At 33.7% G+C, this 17,421-nt stretch overlaps 3 protein-coding genes across 5 annotated transcripts; 2 read left to right on the forward strand and 1 right to left on the reverse strand.

Moving 5' to 3' along the window:
- Window positions 1-1,128: 1,128 nt before the first annotated feature.
- Window positions 1,129-5,350, forward strand: LOC140969241 (transcription factor E2FB-like). 3 transcript variants are annotated; one of them, XM_073430536.1, is made up of 15 exons: window positions 1,129-1,477; window positions 2,503-2,527; window positions 2,606-2,668; window positions 2,800-2,865; window positions 3,024-3,109; window positions 3,195-3,283; window positions 3,409-3,463; window positions 3,536-3,588; window positions 3,680-3,730; window positions 3,801-3,849; window positions 3,930-3,995; window positions 4,092-4,168; window positions 4,317-4,539; window positions 4,702-4,768; window positions 4,846-5,350. In XM_073430536.1, the coding sequence occupies exons 1-15, from the start codon at window positions 1,295-1,297 to the stop codon at window positions 4,986-4,988; spliced, it is 1,296 nt and encodes a 431-aa protein (XP_073286637.1). In that variant the 5' UTR covers window positions 1,129-1,294; the 3' UTR covers window positions 4,989-5,350. The 3 variants fall into 3 exon arrangements, with proteins under 3 accessions (XP_073286637.1, XP_073286636.1, XP_073286635.1); XM_073430535.1 differs by having other exon boundaries at window positions 2,503-2,668; window positions 4,110-4,168; window positions 4,846-5,349; XM_073430534.1 differs by having other exon boundaries at window positions 2,503-2,668; window positions 4,846-5,344.
- Window positions 5,351-9,866: 4,516 nt separating this feature from the next.
- Window positions 9,867-11,089, forward strand: LOC140969227 (CASP-like protein 4D1). Its single transcript, XM_073430509.1, has 3 exons — window positions 9,867-10,122; window positions 10,205-10,340; window positions 10,811-11,089. The coding sequence occupies exons 1-3, from the start codon at window positions 9,974-9,976 to the stop codon at window positions 11,027-11,029; spliced, it is 504 nt and encodes a 167-aa protein (XP_073286610.1). The 5' UTR covers window positions 9,867-9,973; the 3' UTR covers window positions 11,030-11,089.
- A 1,923-nt stretch (window positions 11,090-13,012) lies between these two features.
- Window positions 13,013-16,223, reverse strand: LOC140969268 (uncharacterized). The gene is made up of 3 exons (XM_073430571.1): window positions 15,276-16,223; window positions 15,044-15,163; window positions 13,013-14,543 (listed from the first exon to the last, which is right to left on the reverse strand). The coding sequence occupies exons 1-3, from the start codon at window positions 15,726-15,728 to the stop codon at window positions 13,257-13,259; spliced, it is 1,860 nt and encodes a 619-aa protein (XP_073286672.1). The 5' UTR covers window positions 15,729-16,223; the 3' UTR covers window positions 13,013-13,256.
- Between the last annotated feature and the right edge of the window lie 1,198 nt (window positions 16,224-17,421).

Raw genomic sequence — 17,421 nt, forward strand, 5'->3', positions numbered from 1 at the left:
TATATCTGAATTTAATTCAATTTCAGTAATAATTTTAAAATGGTATAATTTGGCTATATTTTTTTATTTTGCAATAAAATTTAAAATAAACAAATTTATTTTATTCATAGAAATTTTATTTACTTTTCGTGAGACATATCTCTAACAACATCAAATTAACGAAATTTTTTTATTCTAAAATTATTATTTCTCAATTTAAATATGAATCAGACTTATTTGTCTGATCGAAAAAAGACAATGAAATTGTTTCACAAGAAAAAATGTACTATATACATTTATTTATGTAATTACCTACAAAGGTTTGGCCAGTAATCTCATTGCTCAGTCCATCAAAACATAACAGGCCCAATACCAAAAGGTTAGGTTTACCGGGCCAAGTTTCCTGAGAAATCATGAAGACCAACGTGGCCCAACAGAAAGCCAGCTTAACGACGCAAATGGAAGGCGCCAAACCACAATCCGTACAGGTAAAAAAACGCACGCATAATAAAAGGTTAATTAATAGCTTGTGCCCAAAGAAGTTGTATTGCCATTTTAAGACATTGCCCACGTGTAATTAATTTTTCAAAATTTATAATTATGAGAGTTATTTGATTTATCGCTGATAATTTTAGTGGTAACATTCATAGATTTATCTCCCCAACAGGGAAAATTCTTTTGAGCATCCCCACAGCATCACATTTCCAGAATCCATTTTTGTATAATTTACAAGTGATTTGTATTGTTTTTCACATGTATTTTGATCCTTTTTTTCCCCCGATTTTGCCACCATAGCGAATTTTACGTTATAATCGTTCGAAAACTGTGTATAACTATGTAGATCATGTAACCCGTCAATTTAGAATCTAATTCGATATTTTTCTTACAAATAATGTATTTTTTAATATTTTGTGAAATCGGACGGTTAATTAAAAAAATTATTTTCTTTCCGAAACAATATGAAATGTATTATTACATGTGACATTAACCTCTTCACACATGATCTTAAGTCCAATTTAGAAATTCAATGTGGTAATAATTTTCAATTTAAACTAATCAAAACATATAATACAGAGAAATGTAAATAGTTATAAAATATTTAGATCGAGTAGTTTGCAATAATAAAAATAAAATAAATGGCAAGTTCTTCCCTCCATTTCTCTATCCGAACCAAATCAACCCCCCCACCATTCTTCTTCCCACAGCTCTTTTCTTCCCTCCTTTTCTTTTCCCCTTCCATTTTTGTTCCTTCTCACCCAAAACAGATCTACTTCAATTCCCACTTCCATTTGTCACCTGGAGAAAAGATCTAATCATGGAGGAAGAGCGACAATCGGAGCAGAAGTCTTCTAGAAAACTGTTGCCTTTTACTTCCGTGAAGCCTCCGTTTGGAGGAGTTGGAAGGGGCGGCGATTACCAGCACTTCGCGGCTGAAAATTCTTCTCGCCTCGGGGCTAATCAGGAACTTGATGAGGTTGTCGTCGTAAATACGCCGCCTGTGAGTGTTCCGGTTTTTGTTTCGAATCTCATAATTACGGTTGTGTGAGCAAGCTTGTCCTTGATATTACTTATGTAGTTAAAAGGAAAACTGAGGTTGAATTGCGGCTGTCATTAACTTTGTTTCTTGATTTGTTTTTTTGTGTGCTTAGATTTTATGAATTGAGTGATTCCAGATGAATGAATGATGTTGAACTTTGGGTGTAAATCTTTAGGCGAGTTGAATGTTTACTGATTGTTGATTTTTGCGTACTGCAAAGTGAATTTTGTTATTCAAGGAAATCTCGGTGTCTGTGGTGAATTAATTATTTGATTTATAAGCTAACTGAAGTTGCTTTCTTTGGTTTTACTGGATAATATCTGTGTTGTGAAGCTCTATCGATGACTATTTATCTCTCTCTTTCTCTCACCATGCAATTTTTTATTCGGTGGGTTCTTTGACTCATAACTGGATTCGACCGATTGTTTACCTGATTTCATTAAAAAAAGGTTTGTGTTTTATTACAGGTTTAATGTTGCCACATGTTTTACATCCTCCCTCATGGATGTTACCTGTCCATTTCCATCATTACTTGAAATAAATTGTATAGAGTTGCTTTGGTTGTGTTATAAAATGACCTTGGAATTAGTCATTATCTTCGAGTTGTAAAACGCAACTGAATGGATATAATTTCAGTTATGATGATTTTAACAAAGAAGTTCATTAACCGTTTTCCCTCACTTAATCTGTATATCGTGATGTCTTAATGTGATCCTGCTAGTGTTGCTTTTAAGCTTTAATTTTTGATAGCCTTAAAGTTATGGCAAAAGTTCTTTTTAGCTTCACCACTTGAAAAGCTTGACTGAGTTAAGTTCTTCTGATTCTTCAGCTCTAGTCGTCCTAAATATGTGTTTGAGTTTCACAGAAAGCACATGATGTAGTATTGTCCACGGTGGTTCTGTAATTATTGCACTTGCTACTTGTTTGCTGGATTTGATAAATGTTGGTGACTGTGAGTCTGTGACATGTTTTTGCATCTCCTCAAGTCATTGAAGCGGAAGAGTGGAATGGCCGACTGTGAAGTGGAATCTTCAGAGCAATATTTGGGTCCCGGAAATTCTAGCACCAACAAAGGTCTTTCTCGAACTCCTGTATCTGGAAAAGCAGGAAGGGCCCAAAAGGTTCCAAGGACGACGAAGTCTAGAAAAGCAGGTTCTCAACTCCATTGTCAATTATTGGTGAATTTTACTATTTTAATCTCATGTGATGTTTGGTACTCTGAATTTTGTCCAAATAAATAACGAGAAAGATAGTTTGTAGTTTCTGATCGCATATTTACGCAGGTTCTCCATCACTGGGAAGTAACAATCTCACACCTGTTGGTCCATGCCGTTATGATAGCTCATTAGGTAATAGAATTTTATCAGTCAATTTCAGAAATATTTCTACTCAATCCTTTCAGTTCTATGTATTTGCATCTAGTAATTATTTGATTTATTTAAAATCTTTGCTTAATCCTCTGTTTTATCCATGGTGAAATCTAAAAAAAATAACTTTTTCCTTTCAGGTCTTTTAACAAAGAAGTTCATTAATCTTATTAAGCATGCAGAAAATGGTATTCTTGATTTGAATAATGCTGCAGCGATGTTAGAGGTGAATATATTATTTAAATCGATGTTTCATTTTTTTTTGCCATGCCATAAGTCATAGTGTTTGAAAGTTTCTTATGTTTCAACAGGTACAGAAGAGGCGTATTTATGATATAACTAATGTTCTCGAAGGCATTGATCTCATAGAAAAGAAACTCAAAAACAGAATCAAGTGGAAGTATGGAAGCAACCATCAAATATTTATTTATTTGGTTGAAGTGTTTTTCAGTTTAGCATCATGTTTACCCTTGAGTACCACCATTATGATAATCAGCGTCGCTTATGAGTATTGTTGTCAAATAGGGGATTAGACGGCTCGAGACCTGGAGAAGATGACGAGAGTCTTTCTGGTTTACAGGTATTACATAAAAATATACATTATATATTTTTTCTGCATTCCTTTTTATTATTTGAAATTACTTTGTTTCAGAGAGAAGTAGAAAATCTAAAACTTGAAGACAGCACACTAGATGAACGGATAAGGTGAGACCCTATGTGTCTATAGTTCTATGGCATCAACAAGATTTTTCTAATTGTGGTTAATCATCCTCTCTGATAAATTATCTTCATTCAGAGAAACACAGGAGAGATTGAGGGGCCTCAGTGAAGATGAAAACAATCAGAGGTAAAACTCCATTCTAATATTCCACAAAAAATAAATTACTTTGATTTCCTTTATTTTACCATCACTCTAGGTGGCTTTTTGTCACAGAAGATGACATAAAAAACTTACCTTGCTTCCAGGTATAGCTATTATATTGGTTGAACCAGATGAATTTGACAGTCTATTAATACTGACACATGGTTAATTTTTTTGTCGTTAGAATCAAACTCTTATAGCCATTAAAGCTCCACATGGAACCACATTAGAAGTCCCTGATCCAGATGAGGTTATTTTACTTCCTTTCCTCTGCTAATTGTAACCCAGATATGAGATAGTTTACTGTAATTGTGCACGTAACTTAGTACTGATTCACTCGTCATAGGCTGTTGATTATCCACAGCGGAGATACAGAATAGTTCTTCGAAGCACAATGGGGCGCATAGATGTTTACCTTGTCAGGTATATTTCATTTTTATAATTTTTTCCTATCTTAATAACTGCTCACGGTTTCATAGATGAAATTTGATATTCTGGCTTCTGTTCTGAAGCGAGTTTTTTTTGTTTTTGTTTTTGGTTGCTTCTGTTTTGTTCTTAATTTCGAGTTTAGTCAATTCGAGGATAATTTTGAGGTGATAAATACTGTCGAGCCCCAACCGAGCATCCTTGAAACTTCAAATGTTAATGAGAATGCATCTACACAACCTCCAATAGAGGAGAACATAGGAAACAATGTCGAATTGCAGGGAATAGAAGCTCCAAGAATATGCTCAGATGCAAGTACATCACATGATTTCGTGAGTGGAATCATGAATGTCGTGCCATATATTGACGTAAGTCCAATGAAAATTAACCATATTAATTGATTAGAATAAAATATTATCATACAAGATCCACCTATCTTTCATGGACTATGATTATACTTGTGAGCTCAATAATATGTCTGGAAGCATGAAATATTGACTTTCTTGAGCTCCTGTTTCATGTTTTCGTAGAGTATTGCTGATTATTGGCTATTGTCTGATGCGGATGTGAGCATCACCGACATGTGGAGGACAGAACGTATCCTTAGTCATCTGTTTATTTCTTCTTTCTTTTCCTCATATTTTTCCTTGCATTCCATGACTTCTGAATATTAGCTGAAATCGACTGGAACAGTTTGAACACGTTACATGAAGATTATGATACCATGACCAGCAGCAGTATTCTGCAAGCCCAAACTCCACCACCAACTACTTCTGTAGTCGACGCCATGATGAATAAAACACAACCGGATACTTGATCTTGAACCAAGGAGCCCTTAAATCGTCTAGCATTTACATAACTAAACTAGGCTACAATACGAGAATGCAGGTATCTAAATTATTTTCAGTACGTTCAAAGTAACCTATTTCACAGAGTGCAGGTGTGGCCACGGAAATAGACGATGTTCCCTCAATAGCAATGTATGTATATTATGTTTGACTGGGGTATTAAAATGTGAGAGAAAACAAGAAGAAAACAAAGAAATGGCTTTGTAGAGTCAAGTGTTGAACACTTTCTCCTTAAGAAGAATTTGCCCTCACAATGTGCTTGAGTTTTGTGGCAATCTTCTCTCAAGATACAACTACAACTATTGAATAATGAGCACTCAAATATTCAAGTTCTTTCACAAGGAAATGAAGGAAACTCTCTCTTTTAGAAGTAGGAAGAAGGAGATGCAAAAAGATGTAATGTATGTTTTGATTTTGAATAATCATGTATTTAATGATTTTCATGTGAAAAGACATGAGCTTTCATTCATAAGGGTGTCCCTTGGCCATTGTAACTGACCACAATCATCAAACAATGCCAAGGAAATGAAAAAATACAAGAAAAATCGAAGGGACACGAAAACAGCACGAAGGGGTGCGATCAGGCGCGCGCGCGCTGGCGCCCGCTGCCGAGCGCTCTCGGCAGCGCTCGGCAGGCGCGCGCGGCTGCGCGCAGAACTCGCGCAGCCGCGCGCCAGCTCCTGCCCTCGGCAGGCTCGGGCGCGCGGAACCGCGCGCAGCCGCGCGCCAGTCACTGTTCACGAATTTTATTTTATTTTTTTTGATTTTTGTCCCCTACATGTTCTGACTACTCGTTTGAGTTTCTTTCAACATATGATAAACTCTTTCGAGTTTTATTCAGAACCGCCGAACTTAATATTCGTTCATTAAGTATCGTTTTTTCGTTTCGAATTTTTCCAATCAAACACATTGATTAATTTGCTTAATTTTCATTCATTAAACATAAAATTTTCCAACATATTACTCGTATATGTAATATTCGCTTATTATGTGACCTGGTTTATGTTGAATAAATATAATAGATTCACACTGTCATTTGAAATTTTTCGTTATACGTAGAGAATGATGGGATAAAGTAGGCACTAAATTTACTTCTAACTTAAAAATCTAATTTCAAACAACGGACGGATATGTAGAGCAATATTTTATCTACAAGTGATTTTCATATCAATCAGATAATTATTTTAAATTTGGTTTTTTGAAAAATAACTCATAAAATAATTTAAGTTTGTTGCGTTTATAAGAATCGTGGCAGCTATGTTCCAGTTATCCTTGATTTTATCAAGCTTTGAAATTCAAGATTAAGCTTAAAAAGATACTAACAAATCCAAAGAATTTAGGTATAAGATACTGTTAAATTCTACAGATTAAATCCTAGTAAAATACGTCAAATTTCTTTATATCGAGTTCAATAAGAACATCTGAGATTATAAAAGCTAATATAAATCTAAAAAAGCCAGGCTCATTAAAAAAAAATCACTTTCGAGAACAATGTGCCAAGAAAAACCAACTGCGCCCGAAGTTTCGAGGAGTACAGCAACATGCAGCCGTAAAAGCAATAGACATTCGAGTCAAAATCATGAATCGACGTCAAATTATATATCTTTACGAGATGTGGTGGATACACCGAGAACGTCGTGTTTAGATGTCGACGACGATGAGCCGTGCAAAGATCGACTCGTTAGCCGTGTAGCTCTTTTATACTTGAGCCCCATGAGGCCGACTGCGTTTCGAAGTCCACCGTCCAAGAAGTGTCTTCTTTGTGGAATTTGTGAGTTAATATGGGATTCATTGACGGGGAAATTATGAATATATATGAACGTAAGTGCAAGGGAATGATATTTTTTTTAAGGAATTATTTTACTATATCAAATTGATAGGCTTTGATGCAAAGTATGTATAGTTTAGGTCGGATTACGCATGCAATTGTGAGTGTGTGTGCATTATATGAGTTCAAAACAGAATCATCTTGATTTATTTGCGTGTTGCGTCGTTTTTCTTGGTGAGAAAAGCGAATAAAATTTATATAATTAAGTCATAAGAGGTTGACAAATAATCCTTTCGAGTTTTCAACAAAACCCAATTTGAGATCATAAATTTTGACATTCTTTTACCAACACGATTAATTCAATTTTTGTTTTACCCACAAATTTTTATTTTTATTTTTTTAAAAAAAACTTTCATGCTAACGTATGATAATTTTTTGTTACCAATCATCTTCTCAAGTTTGAATTTCACCGGTCGCCAAGAATACGTCCATTTTGTATTAAGAAATATGATGATGATGTGTTTTTAGTATATTTTCACAATGTAAAATACAGTATTTTTAAATAGATTTTCGTCTCTTTTAACTTGACTGAATTTTTTTAAATTTTATTTCATATTTTAATAAAGTTTATCTAGCTAGTTTTATTTTTTAATTTCATATTTAGAATATTTTTGTTGGCAAAAACTTGTGTGAGACGGTCTCACGGATCGTATTTTGTGAGACGGATATCTTATTCGGGTCATCTATGAAAAAATATTACTTTTTATGCTAAAAGTATTACTTTTCATTGTGAATATCGATAGGATTGACCCGTCTCACAGATAAAGATTCGTGAGACCGTCTCACAAGAGACCTACTCATTTTTGTTTTTGCTTTGACATTTGTTTGTTGTTGTTCTAGGGGTGGTTAAATATCTAAGAACCTCACTTTTAAGAAATAATATTGTATACTTATGTTAATGATTACGTACTTTATACATAGAGATATGATATAAAATTTAGAGATTCTGTTAAAAATAAAATATGTAAAGTTTATTTTTATAAAAATTATGGTGTTTATGATAAGTGATATGATGATTTAAAAGTAGATAAGATTAAGATAAATTTATTTGTATCAAATATATCAATCACGTTCGATGTATTTGTACGTATATTGCACGTTTTTGCCCATTAATTTATTATATTGTAATGTTTTTTCTCTGATTTTTCTGTTTGTTTTGGTTTTTCTACGAAAAGGTAACGAAGATCTTCGCAGAAACCTCTCGGCTTCCTGGGTAGTGAGATGGATGATTTTTTTTATTTTTTATTTTTCGCTATGATCAATTTTGTTTTCTTCTTATATCTTTTATATAATTTATAATTAAAAAATTATTTGGGTAATATTTTCAAGACCATGATTCGGTTGTTGTTTTTATCCATGTTAATATTTAACAATTTTTTTGTTATCGATAATTTTTTTAACGATCTTTTCAAAAATACTAAACTAATTAATTAAAAACAGGGTTATTCTTATAAATCAGGGTGATTGGAAATAAGTGAGAAACGCAATCTAATATTTTAAATGTATTTTTAAAAATCAATTATAAATAAAATATATATCTTGGTCCTTGGAAGCAAGGCGAGTCTTTCAAATACACTGAATTCATTTATGTCACACCCGCGCCTCGAAGAGTCAAGATGAAACTTTTGAGAATGTTTAAGCCTATAATGTTACTGAAATTCTCTAAAAATCATAATATTGAATCCAAGTTTTACAACCTAAAAAGTATATACGGTAGAAGACTAAAATTTTCTAATCACAATAACGTAACTAAACTTCTTGAAATAACATTATGGAATTTCCGACAAACTTCTACTAGCCCCAAGTTCTGTTTGTTCCTACTCCTTGATATCTTTTTCGCTCTTAGTTTTTTTTCCGACAAACTTCTACTAGCCTCCAAGCAAAGCACGAATTGATGGTCCTGCCCAAGCTTATGTAGTTGAGGCAAGGCCAGGATAAGGGGCGTGGTCTACTGGCTACTGCAATAGTAAAGGCGGGGACCTTAGTTTGTGGGCAGCATGTTGTTGTAGGTTGCGAGTGGGGAAGAATTAATTAAGTCTATTAAGGATATGGCAAGAAAAGTGATTCCACAGGCTACACCAGCAATGCCAGTCGAGATCGAAGGGTTAAAGGGGCTTCCAATGGCCGGTGATGACATTATATTGTTGTGGTTGAGTCTGAACAAAAAGCAATTAGGATGCTTAGTGAAGGAAGAATAAAGAAATTTGATAAGGATAGACTCTTGAAACTGGAAGAGGAGACGTAGAAGATTTCGGAAACGGAAGTGGCGGAAGAAGAGAATAAATCTCATAGGGTTGAAGTGCCAATAATTAATTGTCTAGGCAGTTGCAGATTAATTGAAAATTTTGAACAGTCCACAGGTCCAGCTAGTTCTTATTATTTTAAATTTTCTCCTCTTTGGGAAAATATATATCTTCCTCACGCTTTAGCTTTTGAATGTCCTAAGTATATGTGAAGGTCATTCATACGGGGGTTGGACCTATTATATTTCACAGTCTGATGTTGATACGGCACAAGCCTGTGGTGCGTGTATCGTTAGATTCAATGTTAGGTTTGCTTAGGAAAAAAATCGATTTGGTTTAACAAAATTCATTTCGATCAACAACCAAATTAACCGAATGCGCGCCCTAAGTATGTTTCTTAGAAATTAATTAACCAACAATTCACCTCTTCTATTGCAAATAACATGTTAATATAATATTCTACTATAATTACTATGTTAGTTAGTCTGTATTATTTTCTTTATTGTCCTTGTATTTATTTATTGACCAACTAATTATTTGGATGTGATATTGTCCTCTTTCATCTTGTGTCATCTGGTATTTGTTTCTTTCCCCATTTTTACTATTAAAAAAACATCAGAACTTCATTGTTTCTCTTTTTCTTGCTTCATGGACAAGATTTGAATTTTAAAAATTGTCTAGCCGAATAATATTAATTTTGTCCGTGGCCAGCTGCAGCAGCATCTCCCTAAACGCGTTCGATTTTATCGGCATATCCAAGAACTATAATTCATCACGACATATATTAATTTGTTTATAAATAAGCTAAGGTTACATTTCTCACTTCAGGGAAAAAAACACACACGTACACGCGCGCGCACCAGTTTTTGACTTGGGAGCACTAATGGCTAGCCGGGCTATGCTGAACACAATTCTTTTTCTGAGGATCTTCACTCTTTTAGCGTTGGTTGCCTCCATCGTGGTTATGGTCATCAACAAGGCCAAAGATGACGATGGCTCTAAAGCTATGTTCTACGACTTTATCGGTTATAGGTAACTAGAAAAAAATTTGTGTTATCAAGTATTGTGGAGAAATATTCAATGATTAATTGAGTGTGATTTTATACTTGAATAGGTACATAGTCGCAGTTGGTGGCATAGGAGTTATTTATACACTCGTTCAAATTCCATTTGCAATATATAATGTTGCTAAAGAGAAGAGGCTCATACGCAACGGATTCCTCCAAGAGTTTGACTTTTATGGAGACAAGGTCAACAAATCTTCTTTAATTTTTGCAATCAATAAAATATTGAATGTATAAATTATTTTTCATCAGTAGCTAGATTAGTATGACAAAAAGAAAATGTTTGGGTTTAGGTAGAAAAGAAAATTCCAATTATATATATATATACATAACATGATGACAAACTATATATTATTCCATATGCAAAATGATTGAAGAAAATTTTGAAGTGTGAAACTTTAGCTAGCTTTTGAAAAATTGCACAAATTTTGTTTACATAGTAGGAAAATTTACAAAAAACTTGATCCTACAAGTTAGTCTCAGTAGTTTTTTCGTCACCTATTCGCCAAATCTGATATTAAATTTGCATGTACGTTTAACGAAATTTTCATCGAGAGCTAACATGTCGTCATATATTAGTGACACATGAAGTCGTACGTACCAGCATTTCGACGATAATCAAATTAATTACGGAGAAAAAAAACTATAATTTGCAGGTAACAGCATTTCTATTGGCAACGGGAGTCGGGGTTGGTTTCGGCATATCGTGCGAGTTTAAAAGAGCTTTTCCCCTCAGCGACGAAGGAAAGAAATTCCTAAACATGGCCAACATTTCAACTGGCATCCTCCTTGCCGGATTTGTCTCCATGGTTCTACTTAGCATATTTTCTTCGCTTCGTTGGTCTTCTAATTCCAATAAAGGGTTTTTCAAATAATACATTTTTTTCATTAAATAAAGCTTCCATTATTCGATTTCTCTGATGTTTTTTCGTGATTGGAGGACTGATCTATGTTTAAATTTATGTCTAATATATAGTTCTTGAATCATGTTGTAGTAATAACTGGATGTACTGATTTTAGTTACGGAATAATGTACACTCCATCGTTAGTTATGAAGCGAATTTATAATGATAAATCTTCTTGAATAAATTTTTTTTTTTTGTTTTTTCGGATACCACACAGGGCAGCTCATCCTCATACAAGTGTACTTAGGACAAAAATCTTGTTAGATAGACATATTTAAGATTATATATTAATTCAGAAATTAATAGTACAAGGCCGACATTCAGAAATAATATTGGAAGGGTAATGTCAGTGAACTTACAGTTAACTAAACCAAATAGTTCATTACCCAAGAAAATTGCCAAAATAAGTAAAATGTGTTGTCATACTAAAAAGTAATATATTTTTTTCATAAATGATCCAATTATAAGATCCGTCTCACAAAATTGACATTGAAGATTATCTAACATGAGTTTTTGTGTCTATATATATAACACTTCTTTTTATTGTAACGATATCCCAATGAGCATGTTTTCATGCAATTTACATTAACCATAGTCCAGCGATTAGCTAGACCCGTTTCCTAAATTGGGCTTTAGTAATTCGATTGGTCCGATCTGTTTCTTGATAAATTCCATTGGTTAGGCTTTCGAATTAGCGTTTTTGTCATTGGTTGCCGATTGTAATTTCATCCATTATGTGTGGACATAGTTTTTATTAGTACAACTGAATTTGAATCAAACTAATCATATAGGACAAATGAATGNCTTTAAACATTATCTAATTATTGTGATTATATTTTTCATTATTAGTCACCTACGTGCATCGCACGTGTACATTCCTAGTATATATAAATATAAAAGTATAAAACCAATAAACACAGTAAAGCACACATTAATATTTTAAAATATAAATAATCCAATATTGCTCTCACACACTAGCTTGGCTTCCACCACTTGTAATGTAGCATTATCAAGACATAATATCTCCTATCAATATTCGTCCATGTTGTGTGGTCTACGTTAAACTTGACAAGAAAATAATTCAATATCACAATCAAGGTTTCATGTTGAGCCACTCGCTAATGGTGCATGCACATGTGANTTTATATGCTAAAAAAGTTCATAACAAAATTTTATAAAAATTTCTTATCTTAGGGCAATCATTTTCCACTTGTTCGAGCCGGAGAACGTGAAATCATTTAATCTTAAATATATGTATTAATAAAATGGACTGAACAACTACTAAAAGGATAATTTGATAAAAATAAAAAAATAGTTTTAACATACTAGATTTGTTTCATTAATTAATAATCACAGCCATGGAAGTACATGTATCCTAGAGTAATTAATCAGGCTGACAAAGGTAACATGGTTGACAAAAGCTAGCCATCACCTAATACATGAATGAATTGACGTGTTTTGGACATTGGAATCCCATTACAAATACACATCTTCTTACAGCTGTGGTTGGTACTTAGTTTAATATAAGTGCAAGGCATCTGTTTGGGACATGGCCCCTACAGCATTTCTTTAGGTTTCAGACACAAACACACAGCAAAATCTTCTCCTTGATTTTGCTAGCAATTAGAAACTGACATAGCAATGAGGTGACAACGTTGTTATATGCTTTGTTTAAGACTATATATATATACTAGGTCGTGTATGGTTCGCCTCGTGTATTATAATCCGTCGGATTATATATTTTTGCTTTGTATATGATTCCGATATGAATGTATATTATGCACTCCAACCACCTCTAGGTTATCGAGGATGAAATGCTGACAAACGATTAATTATTTATGAAAAGTTGCCCAAGTCTAAATAGCTAAATATTCTCTGAAAAATAATAAACCATGCATGTACATGTCATTTCTAACATGAAACAATCTAGTGTAACATATATTTGGCAGCATAACTTTTAGCAAAGAAGCAAACTTTGTACGAATAATTTTATGCAAATGATATAAAATAATGAAAAAAAAAAAGGAAAATTCGATTTTACAATCAGATCCCAGAAAACTATTAGTCTCCCAAGCAAAATTTAGTAGCTATGGTCTATGGACAAAAATATCTCCTTAATGTAACGAAGAAGGGCACGACGTAGATCGCTGGATGGGATATATCACCCCATTAGAACTCATTCAAGACAGACTGTGTATCAGCTTGGACCAGAAAATTCTTGAGAAGAAACCATTCTTGTACCAGAAACAATGTTGTCTCTCAGATCTTTAATCACTTTGTATCTCTCGATTTCGTCCTCAGCACCATTTTTCCAAGATTTTGATGCAAATTCAAACAATACATTCTTATCAAACACATCAAAATTTCCTTGTTTATTGGTAGTGAGTTCCCATTCTATGCCATCTGCAAATTTTGCTTGCGAGGAAATGGTTGGTTTCTTTATGTTCTCGGATGTTGGAATTGTCCCTTTGCTTCTGTCGATTGAATTTCTCTTCGCCTCATTTTTTACAGTACCATTCCAGTGAAAGGTCTTGTTGAGCTCATCTACGCTTAGTTCAATCGAGTGGAGGTCACTATCATCTGAGTCATCTTCCTCTTCATTTTTCTCCACTTTGTCTACGGTTTCTTGATCCTGATCATTCTCGTCTTCTTGAAATTGACAAGAGCCTGGCAAAGTCTCCCTCAAATGTCTCTCCAGTGCCTTAATTTTTTCATATCTAGGAGAGCCGTAATCTTCTTGCTCTTCTCCATTCTTAGATTTCAAAAATGACTCAAGCTCGTTTCTCAACTTGTCAACAAGTGCATTTTTCTCCTCGAATTGATACTTAGCTTCCAAAAGCTTCATCTGCACTCTTTCCTCGCGTAGTACATCAGCTAAATGAAGCATTTCCCTCTCTTTTTCCACCTCTTTCCGAACTTTGGCTGAGTCTCTCTTCAATTCTTCAACTTCCGCCTTGTCTTCACCAATTCCTCGAGCCAGCTCATCACATGCTTGCTCCATGATCTCACGTGCTCGTCTCTCTCTTTCGAGTTCTTTGGTTGCCCTTGACAAAGAGGCTTTTGTTTCGGCTAATTCTTCCCCGAGTTTTTTGTTCAGTTTCTCAGTTTGTTTCCTTAGCCTCTTCTCTACCTTGAGCTCCCCTGATAAGGATGCAACGGCACTTTGAATCCTATCTTGTTCTTTATTTTTCCAAACCACCTTTTCCTCTAAAAAGTGCTTCAACATGTTATCAACATCAGTCCGATTTGTCCTTTGCTCTAGTATATATTGATTGAAGTAGGTACAAGTACGATTGAGCTCTAATTTCAAGGCAGATGCAAGGGATAAGCTTGTCGAATTTTTCTGATCAAGAGGCCAAATGCGACTCAACAGTTTGAGCAGTTCTTTAGAAGTTGTGAGACCATTGTATACATCATTAAGACGAGTCTTTGATCCAATTAGGTGTTTACATGGACTGTGGATGTGGTTTTGTTTTGGATCAACCTGTTAGATGATAAAGAGAAGAAAAGAATCCGACCCTTCATGTTAAATCTTGTCGAGGATTTTCACAGAATACATTCACAATCAGACAGATGAAAATAAAAAATGAAGCGTGTGCTGATATATGCTAGGAGACAATCGTGAGAAACAAGTTGGACTCAATAGGATAGAGAAATGAAAATAACAACTGGTTTGCGGTTGCTTTATTAAAAAAATATAACAACTGCCCCAAACTCAAAAAATTAAACATGGTTCCCCACCATATATGACATTGTTAGTTTTGAGGAACCCATAAGAAGCACAAACCATGTTCTCTGTTTATCTAATTAACAATCTATTTTGTCCATTTCTTAACAGCAGCTGCTCCAAAAGTCATCATGCAATAAGATCACAAAAATCATTGAGGAAAAAAATGGAATCAACAAACAGAAATCCGCAAAAAAGATTCTTAAAATACAATAAAAATTTACTTGCATTTCATAAAAATTAAAGCATCAAAATACCTCCACCAAGCAATTACTGAAAGAATTAGCACGTCCCAAAGCATGATCGGGTAGCAGAAGCTTTTGAGAACTGGATGATGCCCGGTTTCGATGCCAGCCAGCTTTCGAGGGAGCCATCCCCTGCAAATTTTTCAAAAGTAAAAAACTTCAATATCATAGATCAGTTTCGATTCTATTGCCTCACATATATCTTAAGCTAATGACTTAAAAAGCCAATTACAAAGAATCCCACCTCAGAAACAGGACCCTGAAATTGATCAGACAAAGCAAGTGCCATCGAGTCCATATTTGGCTCGAAAATCCTTTCTTTTCTAACAATTCCCACTTCACTCATCTTGTCCTCCATATTTTCCCTTTTAGTTATGGGTGGAAGCAACCCATTAATCTCCCACAAAGTGGCAGCCAATTTTCTAGCCGACACCGAAAAATCTTTAGCATTTTCACCACCCTTTGCCGCCACATACTTGAATCCATTATCAAATTCCAAACGTGGTGATTTTGAACCATTCATTTTCCACAAGGGAACTGGGGTGCTTGATCCCACTCTTTTCCCAACCAAAAACGCACGCTTTAACTTGTAATTCTGTACCAATGATGACGAAGAAGAAGAAGAACACCCCCTCTTTCTCACCTTGCATTTCCTCCCACCAATTCTCATATCCAAACTCAAGTTTTTCCCCAGCATTATCCTCCGCTCAATATGTACTCAATTTATCAATTATATAAATGGTATCGCACAATGTTCCAAGAATCACTTTCAACAATCGAAACCCACAAATCAGCGCGATAACACAGCTTTGATTTCGGGGGGCACTTTTGAAACTGATTCTTCAGTTATGGAAAAAGTTAAGTATCACTCAAAGATTTTTCTAAAAATGCTTTAAAAACCAGTCAAAAAGAAGAGGCAATCTTTGAAACTTACAGGTTCAGAAACGTAGTTTCTTTTTGGATTTGGAAATGATGGCATGAGAATTCGAGTCCCTGTAAAGTCGGGCCGGGATTCAAACTCGCAGAGAGGGAAAAGAAAAGGGAGTCATGTGAAACTTTTCTGGCAAATGAGGTAGCAAGATCCTCGAGTTTGGTTAGAAAAAGTGATGCAAATGGGTTGTTGAAGAATCAAGAAAGAGGTGAATCTGGTATCCTTTTCCATGAAAAGGAAATGGCTTGAGAGTGAGGGAAATAAAAAGGAAGAGAAAGGACGTGGCTTGAGCTTAATCACCTTAAAAAAGGACAACGTAAATTTCCGATATTTTAGGATGTTATTTTTTAAAATAAAAAATAAAAACATTTTAACACACAAATACAATATTTTTTGTAACTAAAAATTTTGAAATTTTTTTATGTCTAAAGTGAAATTTTGAAAGATAATTTTACAACAAAAACATGAGAAGTAAAAAAATTAAAATTCCGTGGAACGCTACCATTATATTAAAAATTACAATTTATGATAATTATGTAAATCAAATATTTTAATTTTTATATTACTAGTCAAACTATAAGTTTTAATTGTTTTTTATGTGGAGAAATTAGTTAAATAATATCGGTCAACTCTTTTTTTTTTTAAAGAAAATGACATCTTCAAGTGTACTTGAAATATATTTGAAGAGGTCATTTTCTTAAAAAATGAGTTGACCGAAGTTAAAAAAAATACCCCCAATTACGTTACACTAAAACATATAAATTTCATATTTTTAAAAGTATATAACATATATTAAAAAGATTACCGAAATAATTTCTTTCAAACCATTTTCTAAAAAAATTTTTTTTACCTATTTTTCAAAAGAAAAAACACATGTATCCAAATTCACATTAACGAAAAAGTTTTACTAATTTTATAGACGAAAACTAGAAGTCGTTTTCCATCACAAGCAAAAGAATTATATCTAAATCTAATCTAAATTAAAAAATGTACACAGTCATTCTTCGCAGTTATGCATGGATTATCACGTATACATAATTTTATTAATTAAATACTAAATATGTATTTTCCCAAAGTAAATGTTATGTTTTATTTTTTCTTATATTATATAAAAATAAGAGTAAATAATCAAACTTTTGTCGATACACCAAAAATTATATATAACCAATGCCAACAATTAAAAACACCATATTTTTTCTTTTTATTAAATTACTCAATATTTCGTGATTTTCCACATTTTTATAATAAAAATACACAGCAACTAACCGTATATATATACTAAGTAAATCATCGAACTAACGATAACATGTAAATCACGTCAACATGCTCCATACTTATTCATGTACATATGTCCCATTCCATCTTAATCCAATGTACGTATAATGTTTGTATGTAACAGACACAGTTAATATGATTGACCAGGTTCTATGCATTTGCATTACTTCTGGTTTTACAAAAC

Source organism: Primulina huaijiensis, unplaced genomic scaffold, assembly GCF_012295235.1.
Source record: "Primulina huaijiensis isolate GDHJ02 unplaced genomic scaffold, ASM1229523v2 scaffold40277, whole genome shotgun sequence".
Taxonomy (NCBI): Eukaryota; Viridiplantae; Streptophyta; class Magnoliopsida; order Lamiales; family Gesneriaceae; genus Primulina; species Primulina huaijiensis.

Coding starts and splice junctions, on each gene's coding strand:
- LOC140969241 (XM_073430534.1), top strand. CDS start 1,295: ATGGAGGAAGAGCGACAATCGGAGCAGAAGTCTTCTAGAAAACTGTTG. Junction 2,669..2,799: donor GACGAAGTCTAGAAAAGCAG/GTTCTCAACTCC, acceptor ATATTTACGCAG/GTTCTCCATCACTGGGAAGT. Junction 3,464..3,535: donor AGAGTCTTTCTGGTTTACAG/GTATTACATAAA, acceptor ACTTTGTTTCAG/AGAGAAGTAGAAAATCTAAA.
- LOC140969227 (XM_073430509.1), top strand. CDS start 9,974: ATGGCTAGCCGGGCTATGCTGAACACAATTCTTTTTCTGAGGATCTTC. Junction 10,123..10,204: donor TACGACTTTATCGGTTATAG/GTAACTAGAAAA, acceptor ATACTTGAATAG/GTACATAGTCGCAGTTGGTG. Junction 10,341..10,810: donor TTGACTTTTATGGAGACAAG/GTCAACAAATCT, acceptor TATAATTTGCAG/GTAACAGCATTTCTATTGGC.
- LOC140969268 (XM_073430571.1), bottom strand. CDS start 15,728: ATGCTGGGGAAAAACTTGAGTTTGGATATGAGAATTGGTGGGAGGAAA. Junction 15,164..15,275: donor TTCAGGGTCCTGTTTCTGAG/GTGGGATTCTTT, acceptor AAAAATTTGCAG/GGGATGGCTCCCTCGAAAGC. Junction 14,544..15,043: donor TCAGTAATTGCTTGGTGGAG/GTATTTTGATGC, acceptor ATCATCTAACAG/GTTGATCCAAAACAAAACCA.